At 44.5% G+C, this 25134-nt stretch overlaps 2 protein-coding genes across 2 annotated transcripts in view; one reads left to right on the forward strand and one right to left on the reverse strand.

Annotated features, from left to right (window-relative positions):
- Window positions 1-2187, reverse strand: part of Ccdc38 (coiled-coil domain containing 38) — a 35934-nt gene extending 33747 nt beyond the window's left edge. Inside the window, exons 1-2 of the mRNA XM_042693037.1 lie at window positions 2148-2187; window positions 998-1098 (exon numbers count right to left, since the gene is read on the reverse strand). Coding sequence (XP_042548971.1) covers window positions 998-1098; window positions 2148-2187 — 141 coding nt within the window. The remainder of the gene's footprint in view (window positions 1-997; window positions 1099-2147) is intronic.
- Window positions 2188-7268: 5081 nt separating this feature from the next.
- On the forward strand, window positions 7269-24792 carry Amdhd1 (amidohydrolase domain containing 1). Its single transcript, XM_042693382.1, has 9 exons — window positions 7269-7455; window positions 12144-12250; window positions 12509-12573; window positions 14205-14482; window positions 18412-18637; window positions 20926-21050; window positions 22896-22989; window positions 23674-23834; window positions 24691-24792. The coding sequence occupies exons 1-9, from the start codon at window positions 7316-7318 to the stop codon at window positions 24776-24778; spliced, it is 1284 nt and encodes a 427-aa protein (XP_042549316.1). The 5' UTR covers window positions 7269-7315; the 3' UTR covers window positions 24779-24792.
- The last annotated feature ends 342 nt before the right edge of the window (window positions 24793-25134 follow it).

Raw genomic sequence — 25134 nt, forward strand, 5'->3', positions numbered from 1 at the left:
GCAGATACCACAGGAATGATTGCCTCATTGCAGATGTAGCTTTATACCAAATATTTCTAAAATGATACCCTCTCCTCTACTTTAATCCTCCCCCCCACCCCCCACTGCCAACACACACAGAGACTTGTCTTATCCCTTTCAGCTTGGTAAATTTTGACTTGTTCTTAAACATTCAGTTCTAGTTAGCTCAGTGAAGCCTTTATGTTTACCTGTGTGTGTGTGTGTGTGTGCACGTACACACAAATACCCTTCCTTCTGTCTTTTCACCAACAAAGATAAGTATGCCTTTCTCTGTTTCCTGTGCATGCCTATGTTATTATAGTCTATCAACTCTAACATGCCATTTATTTTATGGCTCTTAGAAAGAATAAAGATGTGTTGTTATTTTATACAGGGACAATGATGGATGACACTGTGGAAGCCAGACTCAATTTCAGAAATGTGAAAATGAATTGGATGCCATTAGTTCACATCTGTAATCCTAGCTACTTAGGAGTCTGAGATCTGAGGACTGGAGTTCAAAGCCATCCAGGCAGGAAAGTCCTTGAGACTTTATATCTCCAATTAACTACCAAAAAGCCAAGAAGGGAGGTATGGCTCAAGTGGTAGAGCACCAGCCTTAGGCAAAAAAAGCTCTCAGTTCAAGCCACACTGGCATGTGTGCCTCCCCCCCCCCCCCCACACGCACAAGGAAAATGTGGATGCAAGAATCAGGAAAGTGGGATGCACCATATCTGTCACACTGGATTATAACAGTATCTGTCTCCTCTCATTAGGTGGCAATCTTCACAGGTCTCTGCATTGCACTTGATGTTATTATGCTGTTGCTGCGCATGGCTGTTCCCCAAACAGCGTCCTCCACATATGACACTCACTGTGTCAATATCTGATACCATGTCTTAACACATAAAAGCTCAAATAAGAGCAAATTATTCTACCATTAATGAGGATTGCAATTTTCACACACACACACACACACACACACACACAATCATACCTTTTTCTTGGCCGCCAATTCATTTTCTTTAAAAAGAAACAGATCTTTGACAAAGACCTTATAAGGCTTGTCCTTGTTGTCTGAGTCATGTTTTCCTTTACCTAAGAGACAGAGAGAGGTGGGGGGAAAAGGAAGGAGTCAGAGAGGGAAGGAAAGAAGGAAAATGGGAAATTTTCTTTCAAGATTAACCAAAGAATAATTTCTTCCTCTTTTTCTTTTGGCCAGAAGGGTAGAGCTCCCCCTAGCAGCGGCAGAGTGAGAGGCATCGTGGGGTGTGTGAGACAGTAGCATGCAGAGACCTTGCCTCCCCAGGTAACGGAAGATTCAGGTCCCCAGCTCCCAGGCACAAGGCACAGACCTTCTGTGGCACCAAACTCAGTATTTGTAATGCTCCTGAGACCCAACTCCATAAAACAAAGAGGTCTTTAGCAGAGTAGATACTATTTTGAGAATGGCTGGGATTACAGAAACCCCAGACACATTTCTTTTGGTAGATCTATGAATTAGAGAGAAAGGGGGCAGGGGGGGGGGGGGGGGGGGGGAGAAAGCAGCAGACATAAACAAGAAGGTAAGGAATTTCCAGGTCCCCACAGAGGGCAGGCAATCAAACTGTTTGAGTCTGTTTGTGTGTTCATGGAGAAGAGCAATCTACTAGATTGCAGATGAAGTAAATTGTAGCTGCTCCAGCTGACAGATTAACCAGGTGGGGACGCTTCTCATGAGATGGGTTCACATCAGGACAAGAACAGGAGAACTTACTTACTAGGCTTTTGGGGCTCTGTGAGGCTTGAAGATGTCAGGGAAGTACTTGACATCTTAGGCCTGGATGGAGAAGAGACAGCTGAGGGTGAGTCCAAGCAGCTGGGTTTAAGGATAGTAGGAGTATGGAAGAGCACAAGAACATGGCCAACAGAGGTTCAGTACTCAAAGGGTCCTGGGACTGGGTGGCTATAAGGGTTAGTGTTAAAAGTGTTAACGTGTCTAGACTAAGAGGTGCCCACATTAGACACTTTCAGAAATCCATCAGCTAGTTCATGAGCTCTTTGTCTCTCATGCTTGTGGTGTAGCATTCTTGTTTATATCCTTACGAACTGTGGGGCCTAATGGCACTAGGTACAAAGCAAGAACTCATTGATTGATTTCCTTTTACCTCCCAAATTCAATCTTGATGACAATAAATGTGATGACATTTTGTCTCCTAGTCCTGTCCAAACAAAAGGAAATACATTTTAGAACAATTCTGTAGCTATTGCACAAAGAGGCTAAATTCAAGTGCTAACCTTTCTGGTTTTTAAAGGAATCATACACACAGTCTCTATAACCCAGTGATTTCAGTTCTAGCAACTGATCCCCAGAAAAAGAATCAGATATCTAGGTAAAGAAAAAAAAAGCATAATGTTCATTCAGTGTCAATAAGTGAGAATTGAATAACTGGTATACCTGTAAAATAAATTGTCATGTGGCCCTTTAAAAAGATTCTATAGGGGCTGGGAAGGTGCCTCAGTGGTAGAGCGCTTGCCTTGCATGCATGAGGCCCTGGGTTCGATTCCTCAGCACCACATAAGCAAAAAGAAAAAAAGCTGGAAGTGGCGCTGTGGCTCGAGTGGTAGAGCGTTAGCCTTGAGCTAAAGAGCTGAGGGACAGCGCCCAGGCCCAGAGTTCAGGCCCCACGACCAGACCCACCTACCCCCCAAAAAAAGATTCTATAGTCACTATTTGCCCTGCCTACCACATATTATAAGTAAAAAAACCCACTATTTCAAAAGAATGGAAATCATATGAGTAAAAAAACAACACATGCAAAAACCTGACGGGTGTATGAGAAGCTATTTTCCAAACATTAAGGTGATTACCTCTGATTTGGCAAACCTCTCCTTTCATTCCGATCAGGTTTACAATTAGGGTTAGGGGATTGAGGTGCTCACCTTCGTTGTAAAATTTAAGCAACTGTCGTCCTCCTTTAAAAAAAACATGAAAGACAAACATACACCTCAAGAAAACAGCTCAGTTATCAACATAAATAACATGCTAATACAGTTATTCCTAATTAATGCAGGAGAAATATATAATTCATATTATAGTTTTGTTCTTGAATACCCCTCAAAGACTGATTAAAAGGGGTTCCCAGCTGGGTGCTACTGAGGGATGGTGCCTACTGAGAGGTTTTTAGGTTATTCTAAATGTGCTTTTGGGAGATTCTGGGAGTCCCGTTTTTTTCCTTTTCCTCTGTCTTCACTTCCTGAGTTTGTATTGATGTGACCCCCAAAATCCTCAGCCTGAATCTAGCTCACATATCTTGTCTTTATTTAAACACTTGATATTTTGCTCATTGTGTTTAAACATTATGTTTTGCATTTTCAAATAATGCATTAAGAGTATTGCTTATTTTAAATACTGGGTTTTTTGCTTCCTTCTTAAATGTTATATCTAAGCCAAGCCAAGCGTCAGTGGCTCATGCCTGTAATCCTCACTACTCAGAAGGCTGACATATCAGGATTGTGGCTCAAAGCCACCAGGCAGGAAACTCTGTGAGACTCTTATTTCCAATAAACTATCAAAAAGCCAGAAGTGAAGCTGTGGTTCAAGTGGTAGAGCACTAGCCTCGAGCAAAAGCAGCTCAGGAACAGCACTGAGTTCAAGCCCAGGAACACACACACACACACACACACACACACACACACACACACACACACACACACACACACACACACACACACACACACACACACACACACACACACACACACACACACACACACACACACACACACACACACACACACACACACACTCCTGCATAGATTCTCTCAGACCCAATGTCTTTCCATTTTTCTCCCCACCTCCTCCCCACCCACCTTGGACAAATACTGGGAGGAAGGGCTGTGCACTGTGCCCTTGGATGGTGTGGAGACCTCAGAGCTAGCAGATTTTTGTTTACCTGAAAGTCAGAGGCCACCAGGTCCTTGGCCTGCTCCCTGACCCACCTCTTCTGATTAGATCAGGAGCTGAGCACAAGGATGAGGAAATTACTTTCAGCCTGACCTCTGTGGCTCTGCTGGCGTCAGGTTTGCTGTTTGGTATGGACTTTCTGTTGACGTTTCTGACTAGAAACTGGAAAAATAGAACTGGAGGTCAAATGGCAGGAAGTATAGGGGAAGGAAGTCGGAAAATGTAGTCAGGTGATGGGGAAAATACTTTGCAAACTGACAAGATCAACAGGGATGTTAGTTATTACTAAGGAAAAATTAGTTATCCCCCCTCTGTCCGCCCCCCTCCCCACCTATTCAGCAGTAACTATTGAGAGAAATCACGCTTAGACATCCTGCTTTGCAAACCTCTTGTTTGCAGGTGCAATCAGATGCATTCACTTCACCTACAGACATAAATGCTCATGGAAAAGAAGGATGCTTTCTGTAGATGAGCCAAAACTTTGGAAGCTACAAGAAGAGTGTGTACTTAATATGTAATACTTCTCTGAAGTGAGGAGTGGAACCGGTACTACTGTCTGAAACCAGATCCTTAACCCAATTGGCCAGCGAGACAAACAGCAGGATTAAAACAACCTGATGGAAGCAGGGCACCTGAGGCTCACTTTTGTTGTTTTGTTTTTCTGTTGTTTGTGGGGCCTGAACTCTGGGCCTGGGCGCTGTGCCTCAGCTCTTCAGCTCAAGTCTAGCACTCTACCACTTGAGCCACAATGCCACTTCTGGCTTTTTCTGCTTATGTGGTACTGAGGAATCGAACCCAGGGTCTCATGCATGCAAGGCAAGCACTGTACCACTGAGCCACCTTCTCAGCCCCCCCAAGGCTCACTTTTGTATTCCTAGCTACTCAAGAGGTTGAGTCTTGAGAGGATTATGGTTCAAAGCCAGCCCCAAGAAGGAAAGTTTGTGAGACTCTTTATCTCCAATTAACCACATTCACAAACAATAACAACAACAACACCAAAACTCCAAGTGAGAGCTGTGGCTTACGTGATATTGCTCCAGCCTTGAGTGCAAAAGCTAAGGGACAGACTCTGAGTTCAAACCCCAGTACAAGTGCGAGTGTGTATGTGCACGCACACACACACACACACACACACACAGAGAACCTAATGATGATGACACTACTTATTACTCATTTAAAAGTAAGCATTGGCCTAAGTTATTTACTTTTTTTTTTTTTCATTTAAAGCTCAAACAAATCCAGAGAGCAGAAACAATTATTCCAGTAATAGGGACAAGAAAACAGGCTTAGGGAAAGCATAATAACCTGAGCTCAAGTAGCGCATAACAAAAGCAGCAATCCCCTAAACCTTCCTTTATCCCTATAGTTTTAACCCATGCTTTATATCAACAGCTGCACGAATCTGCAACTGTTCTTATAGTGGCAAAATAAGACAGATTAAAGTCAGCAGAACATTTATATTTAATATTTCTCTGTGAATCAGTGGTAGCATGTGTTTCTATTTCCTTTCGTTCTTTAAAACTGCATAAATACACAGAGGCTTGTTATTTTGTGCTTAAGGGGGGGCGATCATTTTTGGATTTTTCCCCCCTATGGTGTCTCTTTCCATTGCATTATTTCTTTTCAGTTGTTTTCCTTTCTCTCTTTTCCCTGGCCTCTCTTTTTTTAAGGTCCTAATTGAATGTGGTTTCTTTTTAGATTTCTTTCTCTTTTTTTTTTTTTTTTTTGCCTTTTTTGTGTATTTTTTATTGTAAAAATACTGTACAGAGGGGTTACAGTTACATGAGTAGGGTAACGAGTACCTTTCCTATCGAGCATGGTTTTAGCTTTGTTTTTCTGAGGGAGTTTTTGCTCTTGGCTCTGTAGGATTTGTTGGTGGGGTTGGCAGTGGTTAGACAGTGTCTAACCCAAAGTAATTAAGCATTAACACAACACCAGCCCGTGTTTCCTAGCAATAGATGGAGAGGGAGAGGAAGAGGAAAAAAGGTGTGAGATTCACAGAGCATCTTTCTTACGCTTGAGGAGAGTATACTCTGGGGTACGGTTGGGATGGGTGGGGCGGACCCGGCTGGGGCTCGGGCTGCGGCCTGCTTTACCTCCGCGAGTTTGGGCCCAGGTGCAGCTCCAACCTAGCCTTCAGGAAGCGGTAGGGGCGAAGTGGGCAGAGGCGTCCGGCGAGGATCCGCGTGGTCTCAGATCTATCCCCCCTCACCCGGGTTCCCCTTCATCTTGGGGACGCTCTGGAAGCGAATCCTGGAGCAGAGCTGACCAACCGAAAAGTGCGGGCGCCCGCCGCGTTCCTCCACGCCGCGCGACCCCACGCATCTCCCACACGGCATCTCCTGCCCAGGGCAGCCTCCCACCGCCCCGCTTCCTGTCCCCCACCTTCTCTCCACTGCACCTCTCCCCACGCACCCCTGTCCACACGGTGACCCTCGCGCCTCCTCCCTCAGCTCACCCCCTTCCCAGTGGGTCCTCTCTGCGCCCCCAGATCTGTCCCCAGCTGCGGATTCTTCCCATCCTCTCCCCTCCTGGAACTCCATCTCAGGTTCTGTTCCCACCCCGCCCCCGGCCGCTACTCTTGGACAGACTGACAGACACACAACACACACACGTGCACACACCACACACATGCGCACACACGCACACACACGCAGTGCACATATACACATACACGCATATACAGGCGCACACGAGTGTGTGCACACCACACGCGTGCACATGCACGTGCACACGCATGCACGCACACATACACACATGTACATGCATAAGGCACACAATATACACCTGCACTGCACACATGCACACCTGCACACACACAGGCACGCGTGCGCACACACAGGCTGTGTCCACTCCCGGGGGGGGGGGGGGGGAGCTCCTTTCCTGTCTCTCGATGTCTCTCACTGTCTGTCCCCGTCTGTTCTCTCCGGGTCCCGTCCCAGCATCCCCCATCCCGGCAGAGGTCACCCCCTTTCCCTGGCTAGGTAGGTGATCCACAGAGCCCATCATCTTGCTCTCTCCAGGTGACGCATCTTCGATTCCCTTCTCTGAGAAGTGGGGACACAATCTCTACCTCCCTTAGCCCCATGCGTGTAAGAGTGACACAGGAAAAGACCGGAGGCCGTGGCCGAGCGCATGGCGGATTGTACTTCTCGGTGGCACTTGTTATTGTCACCTTTTTCCCGCGTATTGTCCGCCCCCCTGCCCTCCCCGGCGCCCGAGGGCAGCGGCTGCCAGTGCCCGCCCCGCCCCGCCCCGTGCTCGGGATGCTGGAGAGGCCCGCGCTGGCCCGCCCGGCCGCCCGCCCTCCCGCCCTCCCGCTGCCCAAGCGCGGCGGCCTCGCGCCCGGAGGAGAGCCGGGCCGGCGCCATGGCGGGCGGCCACCGCCTGCTGCTGCTGGAGAACGCGCGCCAGGTGGTGCTGGTGTGCGCCCGGGGCGAGCGCTTTCTGGCCGGGGGCGCGCTGCGCAGCCTGGCGGTGCTGGAGGGCGCCAGCCTGGTGGTGGGCACGTAAGTGGCTGGGCGCGCACGGTGGCAGACAGATGGCGGCGGGGGGCGGGAGGGGGCGGGGGGGGCCCTAGTCCTAAAGACTAGGATAGGCTTGCACCTAAACACCCGAGGCCAACACCATTGAGACGCACCCCGCCCCGTCTGGCTAACCATCCATTCCATCCATTCCGGTATGGCTTGGGGTTTTTCTTTTTTCCCTTCAGTACTGGGATTTGAATTCGGGGCCTTGCTAGGATGTTGTTCTATCACTTGAACCCCAACCCTCACCCCCCACCTCTATTTGCCTTGGTTATTCTCTCCTCCCCTCCCCTCACGTCCTCTCCCCTCCCCTCCCCTCCCCTGCCCTCCCCTCCCCTCCTCTCTCTTCACGTCAGTTCTCCTCCCCTCCCCTCCCTTCTCTGCTCCTCTCCTTTCCTTCCCCTTCATTTCCCTTCAGTTCCCTTCCTTTCCTCCCTCCCTCTTCCCCCCTCTCTCTCCTCACGTTCTTTCATTTCTTCCTTTGCTTCCATTTCCTGGCATACCTATCGTTTTGGTTAGCGTTCTTTTATACGAACAGAGGCACCCAGGCATTACCCGTTGTGTTCCTCCCCTAAGAATGTTCTCCTTTGGTCTCACTGAGTGTGAATGCCTGCAGTCCTGTATAATTGATCATATCCTGGAGTAGTTTAGGTCTAGCTTCTGCTTATTTATCCGTCATTAGTCTCTCTGAGTTTGGCTTACCTCAATATGATTTGTTCTAGGTCTGTTGTTTTGGTTATTGTACGAATAGGATATTACATCTGTGCACAGTCTTGACTAGTTAGGCTTTTCATGTAGTTAGGATGAGCTGCTACCAAACCCAGCTTTTATTGTGTGTGTGTGTGTGTGTGTGTGCGTGCGCGCGCGCACGTGTGTGCACGCACAGGCGTATGCATGCAGGTCCTGGGGCTTGCACTCAGGGCCTATACACTGTCCCTGATTTTTTTTTCTCTCTCAAAGCTAGCTCTCTACCACTTGAGCCACATCTCCACTTCTGGCTTTTTTTGGGGGGTAAATTGGAGATAAGAGTTTCCCCAAACTGGCCTTTCCAGCCCAGGCTGGCTTTGAACTGTGATCCTAAGATCACAGCCTCCTGAGTAGTCAGGATTACAGGTGTGAGGCTCAGCACAACCTGAATCTTTATAGAAGACCTTTCTTGTACCTTGATCTGCACACTCAAACCTGAGAACTAGAAAATGCTTACATGGCAGTGGCTTTGAATGATGAGAAGTCAGGATTTAACCTGATAACAAGAGTTTATTTTCAGTTGTTTCCTTTTAACCTTTGGAGCTTCCTGCCGAACGTGAATAAGAGAACAGCCAGAGTTTGCTAGGGCCACTTGGAGTAAGAGTGGGGATTGGATGCGGATCCCCATGCCAGACCTGTGGGGCTCCAATTGCCTGGGATTTCACAAACAGACCAAGGCTTATCTGAGACTGCTTAGGGTTGCATAATAGCCTAGTGTTTAGGGTTTGTTCTAGTTAGCACAGGGCAGAAATAGTTTCCTACTAAAAAAATGTTAAAATAATAGATCTGATGAGAAAGCTGAGAAAATATCTACCTAGTGGTGGGAAACAGAATATCTGTAGAAATGATAGTAATATAGCAGACATGAAGTCCTAGGTTCTAAGACATGTTCTCTATAGCCATGTGCTCATTAGGACCACATAAAATAAGGAAGAAAAAGGACAGAATCGACTTGTGGGCTGGAAGATCACTTTTTTCTTAATTTGATCGGCTACATGGTTCTCAGAGTTTGTTGGGTTTGTTTATATTAAAATGTATTTGCAGGCTGGGAAGGTGGCTCAGTGGTAGAGCGCTTGCCTTACATGCATGAAGCCCTGGGTTCTATTCCTTAGCACCACATAAGCAGAAAAAGCCTGAAGTGGTGCTGTGGCTCAAGTGGTAGAGCGCTAGCCTTGAGCTGAAGAGCTGAGGGACAGTGCCCAGGCCCAGAGTTCAGGCCCCTTGACCGACAAAAAAAAATTAAAAATTATATTTGCAAGAATATTCAGAATTTTGCGTTGCTTTCAATTTACCTACTTATTCATTATTTTACATGCTGCCAAGTAATTATCTGGTAATGTCCACATTTACACTTTTTTTTGTGAATGTATGTGTCAGTATTGGGGCTTACACTCAGAGCCTTATACTCTTGCTTTCCCCCTTCCCCCCACTCCAACCTATTACTCAACCACATGAGCCACATTTTCACTTCCAGCTTTTTACTGATTACTTGGAGATAAAAGTCTCAGGCTTTTCTGTCCAGCCCGACTTTGAACTAGGCTTTTCAGATCTCAGCCTCTTGAGTAGCTATAACTCAGTAATATCAACTAGTAGCCAATTCCTGTAAGCTGTAGATATAGAAGATGGGCCCTGGAATAAAAAGTGCTTTGGGAGAGTCTAGAAACTTCTTTCTAAAATTTTAAAATCTCAATGCTTACCTGTCGCAGGGCATTGCATTTATTCATTGAGATCTCCAAGTCTCTTAAATTAAGCTGTGTGTGGGAGGGATTATAGATAACCTTAAAAAAACTTCTGACTCTGCCACCAAGAGATGACAGAAGAGAATCACAAACTATCACCCCCTTTACAAGTGTCCCAGCTAAAGTCTAAGAGCAAATTGAAAATGTCTAAATGAACAAAAATAATAGGAATGCAAACACAGTTTCACCCATAAAAACTATTTGAATGCTTCAAGGGAGCAGCCAAAATGGACTGACATTTTATCATCCTTTTTGAAGGCCAGTGAGAGTCAGGTAGACAGCAAACCTAAAAGTGTAGACTCTTTTTATCCACTCAACATAGATGAACTGAACAGTTAGGGAGATACAAAAATGATTAAGGCTGGTTCTGTCCGGAAGAGCTATGTAGTGAGGGACAAGACATAGGAAAAGATAACTGGAGCACAGAGTTATGAAGTGCAAAGCTAGAGAGATCTGTGCTGGATGGAGCTGATAAGGACCACACAGAGGGCTGCTGAAATGGATGGGGTACATGAGCCGTAAGAGAAGAGCAATATTAAGGATGATATACATAAGAAGAAACACATCATCTTGCTATGCTAAGCTGGACCTGAGGTGTATGTCTGTATTCCCAGCACTTGGGAGGTTGAGGTAGGAGGACTGTGAGTTAGAGGCCAGCATAGACTCCAGAGTGATACCTGAACAAGCAAATAACATAGTAACCAAAATGTCTTCCTTAAATCGCCCTCCCTGCAGTTTTCATGGTAATCACCCTGTAGCTTCTAGGATTTATTTGGGATTGCTGATTAGCTTGACTGCTTCCAAAAAATTATGTGGACTTTTCCTTCCTAAACTGTTCAGAAATTAAACAAAGAACAGCATATCCTTCTCTGTCCTTCTCCTCTCCTTAAAAAAACTACCTGTGATGATGGGCATAATGGCACATGTCTGTACTTTTAGCTGAGAAAGGAAAATTGTGAGTTCAAAGTCAGCATGAGTTATATAGTGAGACCCTATCTCAAAACATTGAAAGCAAAGGTCTAGCGGAATGGTGTCTGGGACAATTTAGGGTTGGTTTGTGCTGAGTGGAAGGTCTGAGAGCCCCTCACACATGAGGGGCTATTTATGGTGAAGTTTGTGAATGGCAGGTTGTGGTGACATAATAGTTTTTCAATAACAGTGTTTCCACTGCACGTGCCCATTTGCACAAGGCATTTTGTTGTGATGATATGGATAGGTAGAACAAAAACATGAAGGCTTACCTACGGTTCCTTAAGGACAGCCAAGAACAATGTCCACATGTGCCACTTAAGGAGGGTTCCTTTCTAAGGATACCACTTTTATTAAGATGTTTTGATGACAAAATTACCACCTATGGAGTGGCTGGGGTTCTAGGGTTGGAACTTGGGTGATAGGTTTGCACCTCTTCTGAGATTTCTACCTACTTCCTTACTTCACAACCTTGCTCTACTGTGCACGATCCATTTTCTCACAGTCCTTCCACCATCCAAGATGGCTGCTCCATCTCTAGTTTTGTCTCCTTTCCAGCCAGTGAGAATAGAGAGTGAAAACAATCCTATTGGCTAGAACCTCATCACATGCTTCTTCTTGGCTGATGGGATGAAAAAGTAACTTTTTTCCTGAGTGGTCACATGTCCAGCTAAAACTTAAGGGGTCTAGTCCTGTAGGAAGGGAGAATGGCCATGTTGGGGAGCAGCTAGCAATCTCTACTACACGTAAGTTGGCCTTTTGTCTTTATGGTGGCTACAGTCACTGTCTCAAAAACTCAAGTTCAAGAGGGAATCACAGTTAAGTGTTGGCTGGTTGACAGTATGGTATCTGAAGACATTTTAGATCATTAGCTTTCTTGCAAGAAATATATTAGGGGCATGGTTGACCAGCAGATGGGCTTTTGGGAAGTGATTGGACCTTAATTCCTAGATGGCATTATTGGAGGTGGTGAAGGGCAGGAGGTGGGACCCAGTTTGAGGAAGTAGGTAACTTGGGGGGGGGAGGAGACTTGTCCTGCAAGCCTCTGCTTGCAGCATCTTCTGTACCATGGTGGGCTTGCCCATCTGAAACAGGAGCAAAATCAATAGTTCCTCCTTTTAAACTGTTCTTTTGGGTAATTTGGTCACAACAATATAAAAGTAAAACATATGGTTTCCCACAAAATTGGTAACTATTACTTGCATTTTTCTCTAGTGATGGGCTCATAAAAGCTATCGGTCCTGCTGATGCTATCCAGCGTCAGTTTTCTGAAGACACTTTTGAAGAAAGAATTGATTGTTCTGGGAAATGTGTCCTACCAGGTATTTACTTCCTTCCCCTAAAACAAACAGCTTCGAGAGCTGTTTTGAACAGTCACTCAATGAACGTAAAGAGGGAGAATAGCAACTTGTTTTAGACAGGTCTTATAATGTATGACAAATATTTGTGGGTCCATGTACTAAATTTCTCCTTTCGAAGGTCTGGCCTTTTCACAACCATGCTTTCCCCTGCAAGGTTGATGCATTAGTCTGTCCTCCTTCTTCATTTGCCTTCTCCTTCTTGACCTTCATTGATTGCAGGTTTGGTGGATGCACATACACATCCTGTCTGGGCTGGAGAAAGAGTTCACGAGTTTGCAATGAAGGTAACCTCAATGCATGATGGGATATCAACATAGAGTACAAAGATGAAGTCTACCGAGTTCATCAGCTAGCAGACTTTGCCACATTCAGCAGTCTTGTGTTTTTCTTTTCCTTAGCGCTAAGTAGTTGTACAAAGGGGTTGTCATTCAGCAAAGCAGCTTACTAATACAAAGCATCCTGATCAATGTCACCCATCCTCACCCCTCCTCCCAACCCTCTCAACATCCTCACCCCTCTCCCACGCCACCCCTTCCCTCACTTTTCTTAATTTTGTAGGGTGTGCATTGAATTTTTTACTTCATTCTCCCCATCTACATCTTCTTAATGCATATTTTTACTTGCTGGAGTATAGAAAGCAAATAGCGACAAAGCTAACTTATTTATAAATTCTACCAACTCAGATGCCCAAATATGGACCTGTAAAAGCTGCCTTCATTCCCCAGAGATTCAGATGACTGTAATGAGATTCCCTGAACTCTTTTCTTACCTTTCGTGTGTGTGTGTGTGTGTGTGTGTGTTGTACTGGGCCTTGAACTCGGGGCCTATGCTCTTGCTTAATTTTTTCACTCAAGATTGGCACTCTGCTACTTGAGTTTTTGACTTTTTAGTGGCTAATTAGAGGTAAAAGTCTCACAGAGGGCTCAGATGTAGCTCAGTGGCAAAGCCATTGCCTAGCACGTGCAATCTCCTGGGTTCAATTCCCAAAAAGGAAAAAGACAACAACAACAAACTCTCACAGACTCCCTTCCCAGGACTGTCCTTCAATAGCTATCCTCTGATCTCATCCTCCTGAGTAGCTGGGAATAAAGGTGTGAGCCACATGTGCCCAGCTATTTTGTGTTTTTTGTTTGTTCCCCCTCTCCTTGTCCTGGGGCTTGAACTCTGTGCCTGGGCACTGCCCCTATGTTTTTGTGCTCAAGGCTTGTGCTCTACCATTTGAGCCACAGCCCCACTTCTGGCTTTTTGTGGTTAATTGGAAATAAGTGTCTTACAGACTTTCTTGCCTGGGCTGGCTTTGAACTGCCACCCTCAGATCTCAGTCTCCTGAGTAGCTAGGCCAGCACCTCGGCCTATCTTTGCTTTTTAAAACATGTTAAGGGGCTGGGAAGGTGGCTTAGTGGTAGAGTGCTTGTTTGGCATGCATGAAGCCCTGGGTTCAATTCCTCAGCACCACATAAACAGAAAAAGCTGGAAATGGTGCTGTGGCTCAAGTGGTAGAGTGCTAGCCTTGAGCAAAAGAAGCTCAGGGACAGTGCTCAGGCCCTGAACACAAACAAAAACAAAACCAAACAAAACACGTTAATAGGAAGTTTTGGGGCCGTGGGTTGTTAAATACTGAGATACTCCTGCACTAAGATATTGCTGTCCTGAGATCCTCAGCTACCCATCAATGCCCATCTCTGCCGTCCAGTTCTTTCCTGGGACCCCACCCCCACCCCGGCCTCCATCCCACACTATCTAAGTAAGAGCAGAAGAGTTGGAGAGGTAGGGGCTTTCAGAAATAGATACATCCATGCCAGTACCCGGTCGGTGGGTACTGGAGCTGACGGCTCCTTCATCACCTCTTGCTCTCACTCGTGGAGGTAGGTCTGTAGACGCGTCTGCAGCCCTCCTGAGGGGGCCGTGCGTTCAGTTGGCAGGAGCCACCTACATGGAGATCCACCGGGCTGGAGGGGGCATCCACTTCACGGTGGAGCGCACGCGCCAGGCGGCGGCGGAGGAGCTGTTCGGCGCCCTGCAGCGGCGGCTCCAGTGCATGGTGCGGGCGGGCACCACGCTGGTGGAGTGCAAGAGCGGATACGGCCTCGACCTGCCCACGGAGCTCAAGATGCTGCGCGTGATCGAGCGCGCCCGCCGGGAGCTGCCCATCGGGATCTCGGCCACCTACTGCGGGGCCCACGCAGTGCCCAAGTAATGCCGGTGGAGGGAGGGATGGGGTGAAACTCAGGCATGGCTCCCCGTGGGCGTGGAGGTGCAGCAAGGAGACCCGCAGATCACCACCCTCGGAAAGATGTTCTAGTTCTTCGCACGGCCAATCACGTTGCCCATCTTGTTGTTGTTGTTTTTCTCTTTGTCGGTCATGGGGCTTGAACTCAGGGCCTGGCTGCTGTCCCTGAGCTTTAGTGCTCAAGGCTAGTGCTCTACCACTTTGGGTCATAGCATCACTTCTGGTTTTCTGGTGGTTAATTGGAGATCAGAGTCTCACGGATTTTCCTGCCTGGGCTGGCTTTGAGCCATCATCATCAGATCTCAGCCTCCTGAGTCACTAGGATTACAGGCTGGAGCCACCAGGCCATGCGCCCTATCAGTTTTTCTAGACATTTAATGATGAAAGAAGAGGAAAGGTGCAAGCTCTTTGGGTTAGCAAAAAAGCAAAGGTCCCCCTTAGGTCCTTTCACATTTTACTCATTTGAGTGATTTCCTGTGCTAGTTAAGTAGCACAAAGCATTGTAGCCATGGTAATACTCTCCGCCGGATGATCACACCTTATCATCTAGGAAGCTCAGAAGGGATATTTTGTTTTGTTTTGTTCATATATTTACTTTACTTCAAATGCTTGATCATTGCAAAGGGTCTTGTTTGCTTATTTAGTGCTGGGAGTAGGGCTTGAACCCAGGGCCTTGCAATAGCTTAGCTTTCTCAACACAAAGAGTGATGCTCTACCACACTTTCACCATATCTCCACTTCCAGCTTTTTCTAGTTAATTAGCGGTAAAACTCTCCCAAATTTGTCTGCTTAGCCTGGCTTTGAACATGGGATCTTCAGATCTCAGCCTCTCAGCTAGCTAGAATGAAGTATCCAAACTTCCTGGGGTGGTGGGACTTCAGACCCACCATCAGCAAAAGGAGTCACCAACCCTTAGTCAACCAGGCTAGGAATCTTTATTATAAGCCATGACAGCTGCTCTCCACTGTCAGGGCAGTGAAGAGCTGCAGCCAAGCTCTCTTGCAGCAAGGTTTTAAAAGGACAAACAGGCCACACACAGGTGGCAGTGTATGTGAGAGCAAGCAGGCTTACAGAAGCAAAACTAGCAGTTAGTGATCACAAATAACGATTACAATTTCAACAAGCAAAGCAGTAAGTCATAGAGGCAAAAGTTACACTTCCAGGCTCCCCCTTCATTTCATTCCCGATCAGGTTTTAGCTGACATTTACCAGAACACATTCCAGACTTCTTACTTATCACATTCAAAATCAAACTACCTTCCAGGTTTCCTGGCTCTTTCTGAGCTTCCCTATTATTTAACACACTTAGCGTGTCTAACTCCCTAATTTTCTCTGAGTCTCTACTTCTGAGAATTTCCCTTAATAATGAACCTGGAGTTTCCACAAAGAGGTCCTGCCTTTAATGCTTGCCCTATTCTTACAGTATGTGTTGGCAGTTCAGATGGGATGCGACTAGAAAATAGATTTAGAAAATGATGGATGATATTAATTGGGGTACACCTGGGAGCTTGCAGACTTACATAGGCCACTAAGCTCTGGAGTCACACACTCCTCCTCTCCCAAGGGAGGGGGCCTCAGGGGAGAGAGTAAGTTCCCTACAGCACAAAGGACAGCCAGACAGCAGGAAGGACTTCCTGCTAGTGAGCAGTAGCTCAGATGCCCTAATTTTGATGAGGGTCACTTTAAGCGTAGCTAGGATTACAGGTGTCAGCCACTGGTGTCTAGCTCCATTACAAAAGGTTTTAGTCTACCCCTTTATCTAAACCGGTTTCTCCTACATGGCTTTACACGGCTTTACTCCTTATGCATACCTGCCCAGAGTCCTTTTGATCCTGGAATTTCTAGACAGAAAAGACCGTGGTTCTAGAGCACAAAGATTTAAAAGAGATCCATCTGAAAGAGATGGAGCTGCAGCATTCAGCATCGATGACAGGTGTACATATGCTATACACTTACAAACATTATTTGAAAATTCAGCCATTTAAATTTATTTTATATTTTTACTTCTGTGATCTTCTAAAAGTATAACTTATTTATTGGAGATGTGAAATTTGCACATATTGTGTACAACATATTTTGCGATGTGAAATGTGGAATGTCCTTAATTATATGTATCGCTTTATCATTTCTTTTGGTGAAAACATAAGAGATTTATTCTTGGAAAAGAAAAAGACAGGCTTCAGCCAACTATTTGTTGTCACTTCCCAATTTCAAGTGAAAACTGATATACTTAGGTCAGCAAAATGAAGGATGTATAAAGTATAAAACCATTGAGAATTGGTAGCTAACACCTATAATCCTAGCTACTAAGGAGGCTGATAATTGAGGATTGTAGTTCAAAGCCAGCCTGGACAAGAAAGTCTATGAGACTTATCTCCAGTTAACTAGCATAAAGCAGTTTGAAAAAATATAGTACACTATTATTAACTATATTCACCATGTTCTAAAGAAGTATAAAAGTTTAATGCTAATCTCCATTTGCTCTCCTCAATCAGAGGAAGTAAAAAGTTATAATATTTCAGATTCACAAAACTAATTCTGTAGAAAAGAAATAGAATGTGTATGATTTCCAGAATCTTTGTCATACATTTTATCATGTGTATTCCTAAACTTATTAAAGTTTAATGCTATATTGGGACTCAGCCTATCTACAGACAATTGTAGATGTTTTCGAACAAAATATGAAGTGTATTTGAAGTGTATATATGAAGCCAGTCTGCTTTTCCTTTTCCTTTTCCTTTTTTTTTTTTGATAATGAAACCTGGATTTGATTCCATTTAGCTACTTCCAACTTTGAGTGTGGGATATAAATATTTAAAGCATGAATTATGCATCTGTAATATAGTGCTCCCTAACATCCTACTCTATATGACGGTCTTAAATAGAAATCATTCTCATAAGTGTCCTCCTCATTGCTTCCCTCCACCCATCCACCCACATAGTTTCCCAGAAATTTTCTCCAGCTGCCAGTCAGTGTCTGAGATCTATATCTTGGTTCCTCTGATTAAGCACGCCATGCAAATCATTGCTAAATGATGCCAAAGATATGGAACCAGCAAGAGGTAGAGCTCTTTATTCATCTGACTTTTACAAAAGGCCCAGCTCCAAACTGGGAGTGTGGCTTAGTGGTAGAGTGCTTGCCCAGCATGCATGAATCCCCGGGTTCCATTCCTCAGTACTACATACGCAGAAAAAGCTGGAAATGGCACTGTGTCGCGAGTGGTAGAGTACTAGCCTTGAGCAAAAGAAGCTCAGGGACAGCTCCCAGGCCCTGAGTTCAAGCCCCAGGACTGGAAAAACTAAAGCAACAACAACAACAACAACAAACCCAAGCATTCAAAAGGTCCTTTAAAGTATCCAGGGCACAGAGCTTTAACTCTGCAGGTGGGTGGCCTTGGGGGCATTCCCAAAGACAATACTGGGGTGCTAGGATGGTGGAGCAATTTACATCTCTACAGATAAGGTGGGAGCAGAAAAGAACTCTTACTTTTGTTTGTGGGTCATGGGGCTTGAACTCAGGGCCTGGGAGCTATCCCTCAGCTCTTCAGCTCAAGGCGAGTGTTCTACCACTTGAGCCACAGTGCCACTTCCAGTTTTCTGGAGGTTAATTGGAGATAAGAGTCTTACAGACTTTCCTGCCTGGGCTGGCTCTGAACTGTGATCCTCAGATCTCAGCCTCCTGAGTAGCTAGGATTACAGGAGTGAGCCATGGGTGCCCGGCCAGAAAAGAACTCTTATGGATACTTCCACTATGTAGGCTTAACCCAGTTAGGAGTTCTGAGTTTTAGCTTTGATTCTTGTCTTTTCAAGGCTTGAAGTCATGCTTTCTCTCTCTCTCTCTCTCTCTCTCTCTCTCTTTCTCTCTCTCTCTCTCTCTCATTTCTGGCATCAGAGGGAAGACTGCCACTGAAGCTGCTGCTGACATTGTCACTAGCCACCTCCCAAAGCTGCAGGAACTTGGCAGAAACGGGGAAATACAGGTTGACAATATAGACGTGTTTTGTGAGGAGGGTGTCTTTGATCTGGATTCCACCAGAAGGATTCTTCAGAGCGGGAAGGAGATGGGGCTACAGATTAACTTCCATGGGGATGAACTTCACCCCATGAAGGCTGCGGAGGTATGATGACCTTTGTCCTTCCTGTGTCAACACATACTTGCACATTCCTGCAATGGGAAACGTCACTCCTTTGTTCTAGGTTAGCATAGCCTTCTGAAAAGAGAGCGGACTGGGAGGACAGTATGCAGCTGGGTCTAATGGAGCCTGGGAAATTCTCATCTCTATTAGAAACCTTGTGATGGTTTTCCTTTTTCCTTTCTTCCTTCCTTCCTTCCTTCCTTCCTTCCTTTCTTTCTTTCTTTCTCTCTCTCTTTCTCTTTCTTCCTTTCTCTTCCTTCCTTCCTTCCTTCCTTCCTTTCTTTCTTTCTTGCTCTCTCTCTCTCTCTCTTTCTTTCTGACTCTGTCTGTCTGTCTGTCTGCCTTTCTTCCTTCCTTCCTTTCTTTCTTCCTTCCTTCCTTTCTTTCTTTCTTTCTTTTTGTTTGACCATTTACTTTGTTGCTGTTGGTTTTTTGTTTTTTGTTTTTTGGTACCAGGAACTTGCTCTTGGTAAAACTACCTGATTATTTGCCTTGATTAGTAACTGCTCACAATGTGAATAGAAAAAGAAGCATATCTATGATCTTATCTTCTAAATTCATGGTGTACTCTGGTTGCTACACAAAGCTATATACTAACACAATGTAAGAATTTTACATGTATCTTTTTGTCACTTGTAGATCAATGTTAGTAAAAACACACCATTATTAGCCACAGGGCAGTGTTTAAATGTATGTTCAGTATGTCCTTCCCACACTCACTTATTCACACTTGTAGTTAGTGTGCATGTGTGTGCATATACATGTGTGCACTAATCTTATGGCTTGACTCGGGGCCTGGGTGCCATCCCTGAGCTTTTTTGCTTACAGCTGGCATTCTACAACTTGAGCTACAGTTCCACTTCCTACTTTTCTGTTTGGTGGTAATTAGAGATAATACTTTCATGGACTTTCCTGCTGGCTTTGAACCATGATCCTCAGATCTTAGTCTCTTGAGTAGCTAGGATTACAGGCATAAGCCACTAGCACCCTGCTGCTCATTTATCCTTTTAAGAACATTTGAGCTGGGTGCCAGTGGCTCACGCCTGTAATCCTAGCTACTCAGGAGGCTGAGATCTGAGGATCGTGGTTCAAAGCCAGCCTGGGCAGGAAAGTCTATGAGACTCCTATATTCAATAAACCTCTAGAAAACCGGAAGTGGTGCTGTGACTCAAGTGGTAGAGTGCTTGCCTTGAGCTGAAGAACTGAGGGACAGTGTCCAGGCTGTCCTATGACCAACAAAAAAATAAAAAAAGAACATTTGAGTACGTATTGTGTGCTAAGTGCCATTTCAGATATTAAGAATTCAGTAGTGAGGGGCTGGGAAGGTGGCTTAGTGGTAGAGCGCTTGCCTTGCATGCCTGAGGTCCTGGGTTTGATTCCTCAGCACCACATAAGCAAAAAGAAAAAAGCCAGAAGTAGCGCTGTGGCTCAAGTGATAGAGCGCTAGCCTTGAGTGAAGAGCTGAGGGACAGCGCCCAGGCCCAGAGTTCAGGTCCCATGACTGGACCCTCCCCCCAAAAAAAAAAAGAATTCAGCAGTGAGTAAGAAGGTCTTTGCCATCATGAGTCTAGATGTCTTTTCTCAAAGCTTTATCTGAAGGTGTTGGTAGAATAATTCTTTTCATATAGCCAAGGCCTCATGTTTGATCCTCAGCACGCACACTCACACACGTGCATACACACACACACACACACACACACACACACACACTTGAACAATTACTTTGGGTCATAAATATAGTTACAGACTACCTACGAACATCTCAAGCATGTGTCCAACTTGGTGTCTTAATACCATTTCCAACTTTTGTTCTCTTTTTCCTGGGCCATTACATGACAGCATCATCTGTGTGTGCTAAGTCCAAAATTTGGACATCATTTCAACTGTTCTCTCTTTATCTACCATGTTTGAACCATTAAGTTCTTCTTCCTTTCTTTCTAAGAAGTTTGAAAAAAAAAAGTAAAACTCTACCTGAAAAGTAGCTAAAGCAAAAAAGGGCTGTGGGCAGAGTGTAAACCTGCCTAGCAAGCATGAGGCCTTCAATTCAAACACCAGTTACAACTACTCCCCTCCCCCACAATGATTAATTTTAGAAGGAGCATGAGATGGAAATGCATCTCTATTTTTTCCATTTGGGAGATTATGCTCCTAAGAAGTAGTTGGTAAGAAATCCTAATGGAGAGCAATTGCTTTTTGAAGGAAAGATAATGTCATAGTACTTTATTGATCGTCATTTATTAAATCTTGTCCTCTGTGCCCAATGTGCCTAGCTGGGGGTTGAGCTGGGAGCCCAGGCCATCAGCCACCTGGAAGAAGTGAGTGATGAAGGGATCACTGCCATGGCCAAGGCCCAGTGCTCTGCTGTCCTCCTGCCCACCACGGCCTACATGCTGAGGTAGGCTTGCTTCTGACCCTGAAATGAAGGCTGTAAGGACCAAGTCCTGAAACACACAGATGGAAAATGGAAGTTTAGATGCTGCGAAGATGCCAACTCTGCTTTGATGCTCATAAAGGAGTTACCCAGTGTGAATGAGCCATTTTCTACAAGGATGCTGCTGGAACCGTAACTGAGTACCAGTCCTGGCATTGTGGGGGTCTGGGTGGGGAAAGAACTGAGGTCATATAGAAAGTGTATTTTGTCAAATATCCCCAGCGATTTTGCTGTAGGCTCCATATGAATTGACTACACCTCGTCTATCTTTTGTAATGGCCATTGTTCTAATTCGGCCAACTAGGAGATCTGAGGTTTTGCCACCCTTTCCAGTACACAGTCCTGTGATGGCTGCCAAGGAGTCTGTAGTCTAGAAAAACCAGCTAGGGCTAGATATTGGTAAGATACATGGTCTGCTGGACAGCAGTTCTGCAGTTAAAACTTTAGGGTGATTTTGTCCCTCAGAGGACAGTTGGAAACATTTCTTATTTTCACTATCTAGGCAGGGAGGGGTGCTACTGGCATCTAGTGGGTAGTGGCCACAGATGTTGTTAGAAATCCTTCAATGTATAAATAGTACCCCCCCCCCATACCCTACACATGCAACAAAGAGTAATCCAGCCTAAGATATGAATTGAGAAAGGCTAGACTTACACTAACATTTAGAATATTCAATTGCTTTTAAACTCTAATTTCACACACACATATATACAATATAATACAGTTTTATTATTAATATTCTTTTCATTTGAGTTAGACACAATATAGGCTACATGCAGGAAATCAGTAGATATTCTTGTTCTTGGTATAACCAACTACTTTCCTTACACATCTCAATAGTTATCAGTCAGAGCCCTCAATCAGTATTGAATTTGGAGACCTTTCCACCACTCAAGAAGCATGTTTTGCCAGGTGCCAGTGACTCGCTCTTGTAATCCTAGCTACTCAGGGGCCTGAAATATGGAGTATCAAGGCCAACCCAGGCAGAAAAGTCTGAGAGTTGATTTCCAAACTAAGGTAGGGCTGGGATATCAGCTGAAAATCCTAACACTACATAAAAGTAAAAGGAAGTAGAAGGTTTTCTTCTACTTTCCTAAAATCTCTTAATATGGAACAAAACCTGGAGACTTTATGCTACTGAAGGGCAGTAGCCTTGGAAATGAGAGCTGCCATTGTCACAGAAGGCTTCCATCTTGTTTATATGACCAGGACAATAATAACAGAGGCTTACTCTTCCTCTGGCTCCTCTGGTTCTATATTTTTCTGATTTCTCCATCAAGAATTACCTCTGTTCCCTGAATTCTCTTGATTAACTCTGTAAGTTATTCTGGTTTCCAGGAAAGACATTTGAAACCATCAGAGAGAGAGAGAGAGAGAGAGAGAGAGAGAGAGAGAGAGAGAGAGAGAGAGAGAGAATTGAGAAATGGATAATGCTTTATGCATTATTTGTTGGTTGTTTAACTTGGAAGCCACAAAAGAGCTTATTAGAATTTATTAGAATAGTTTCTCAGTTTATTCATGCTTTGTAAATTCTGAATTTCTCCCTTAGCAAGAAGCTCTCAGAGAGAGAGAGAGAGAGAGAGAGAGAGAGAGAGAGAGAGAGGAGAGATTGGCCAGAGAATTAAATAACAGCCAAGTAATTCCCCAAACAGTATGAAAACTTGAGTCCCCATGACCCTATGTAAAGCTCTACCCAATCCTAGTGCTATCCATTTAACCTTGAGTTTTGTTTCTTCTCTTCCATTTTGGTCACCTATTCTGCAAAAATTCCAACTCCTAGAGACTCATGTCTTTTTCTTCATTCCTTAGGTTGAAGCAGCCTCGAGCCAGGAAGATGTTAGATGAGGGAGTGATAGTCGCCCTGGGCAGTGATTTCAACCCCAATGCATATTGCTTTTCAATGGTAAGTATTAGCTCAGATGTTTTTCTGCAGTTTTAACCAAGCATAGAAGTAACTTAACTTCACTAGCTGCTAAAATATATAAGAAATCTAAAAGTATTTCCCTGTGAAACAAGATTTTTAAAAAGGTGTGGCTCATAGTATAATTGGATCTTTCTTTACCACATGAATGCCTCTGGACCTAAAGAGAAGAGAGAAGCTTTTGTTTGCATCATCACTTGTTGGTTTAGCCTTGAGCATTATGGTTTTACATTAATTCATTTTCACTGGAACTCCATAATAATAAGTAAGGGTGGCGGTAAGCTTCATCATACACAGGGTCTTGAAAAGTCATGAATAAATATTAAATTACACAATCTTGATATTAAAGGAATTTTTCCCCAAAGCATAAGAATCCTTGTTTTCATTTTGCAAGTTTTAAATTTTCTTTAGTTGTACAAAGGGTAATGCACCCCACCCACTTCATTTGTAAGTTGAGATTTAGAAATTTAGCAAGTCTTACCACCTGTACATTTTTGGAGTCTGCTGAGATTAAACCCAGGTCCTCATGAATGCCAAGTCTGAGCTCAACCATGGAGCTACATCCTGAGCCCCACCACCTTAATAGTTGTGCTGTTTGGAAAGCCATCCAAAGTAGCTGTTGCTGTTCTGCTACTTTCCTCCCATGCTTTCCTCTTCCCATCTTAGCCAATGGTCATGCATCTAGCCTGTGTAAACATGAGGATGTCTATGCCTGAGGCCTTGGCTGCTAGCACCATCAACGCAGCCTATGCACTGGGAAAATCTCACATGCATGGATCTCTGGAGGTTGGCAAACAGGGAGACATCATTATCATCAATGCACCCAGGTGAGCGTTCACCTAACCTATTATTTTATGTTCACTCCCACATGGAGACAAGGTTCCGGGCCCCTTTTCTCTCTTAGCGTCAGACTCAGTCATTCATATCTAGACTCAGACAATAACCAGTTCCCTCTAATGTCATCCCTTTCCAACCAGAAGGTCTATCTCCAGATTGTACACTAGGACTAATCTTGGGGTCCCTTTCTCTGTAGCCCACCTTTCATGGATCTCCAGGTTCCTGCTCTATACTGGGACCTTTCATTTGTGCTTCCTGGCCTGTGTTTTTGGTTTTCTGCTTGGCCCTGACCTTTTGCTTGTTCTCAGCTCCAACTTGTCACTCTGGTTCTGATTCATTCCGTCTCCACCCCCACCTCCTTGACTTGGGATACCAATTTGATCCCCAATCTCTTTACGACGTGATCCTGTTTCTTATTATTCATGCCCAGTCCCCTACCAGATGGATATCCAATGGGACAATTTGGATCTTGTAGTTCCAGATCTAGAAGTTGTAAATGCTGTCCTTCCTTGACCCTTGTGAGCCTGCTGCAGGCCTCCGGCATCATGTTCATCAGAGAGAAGCAACTGTATGCTTCTGTCTCCATGGTCACAATATACTCCCTCCACTGAAAATCATGTGTTAACTGTTCATGTATTATGTCGTGAAGCCAGTATTTAAGATCAAGTACTTAAATATTTTTAAACATTTGGTTTATCATGGGCCATATCATAAATGATATCCATAATGGCCTAACTAACAATAACTATAGATAAATATTTAGAAATTCATTTTAGATTTGATTTTATTGTTATAGTAGAGATTTTGACTTCTTTGAATTGAAAAACAGTTTTGATTTCTTTCTAGATGGGAGCATTTGATTTATCAGTTTGGAGGCCATCATGAATTAATTGAGTATGTTATAACTAAAGGAAAAGTCATCTATAAAAAATGATAGATCTGGAAGGATCAAATAAGTTGATACAGTTATATTTAAATAAAAACACTTGGGTGAGTTGCCAGAATTATGTATCTTAGAGCAAAATACATTTCTATGATCTTTTAGTCTACTTGAAAAACCCCATGGATTGATTTATTCAAATTGAACATGTATACTTGGATAGATGAATGTGTAAACCTGTTGTGAGGATCATCTCAAACCATCAAATTGTTTCACAAAGATTGGTTACAAATATTCTGAAGATTAATATGAAGGGTAGCTCAGGGATGCCCTTGTGGGAAAATGGACTCCATTTTGCTTTTGCATCTCCACTTTCATTTTTTAAACTATATTTAGTAGATATAAGGAAA

This window comes from Dipodomys spectabilis, unplaced genomic scaffold (assembly GCF_019054845.1).
Source record: "Dipodomys spectabilis isolate Male_0828 unplaced genomic scaffold, ASM1905484v1 ptg000163l, whole genome shotgun sequence".
Taxonomy (NCBI): Eukaryota; Metazoa; Chordata; class Mammalia; order Rodentia; family Heteromyidae; genus Dipodomys; species Dipodomys spectabilis.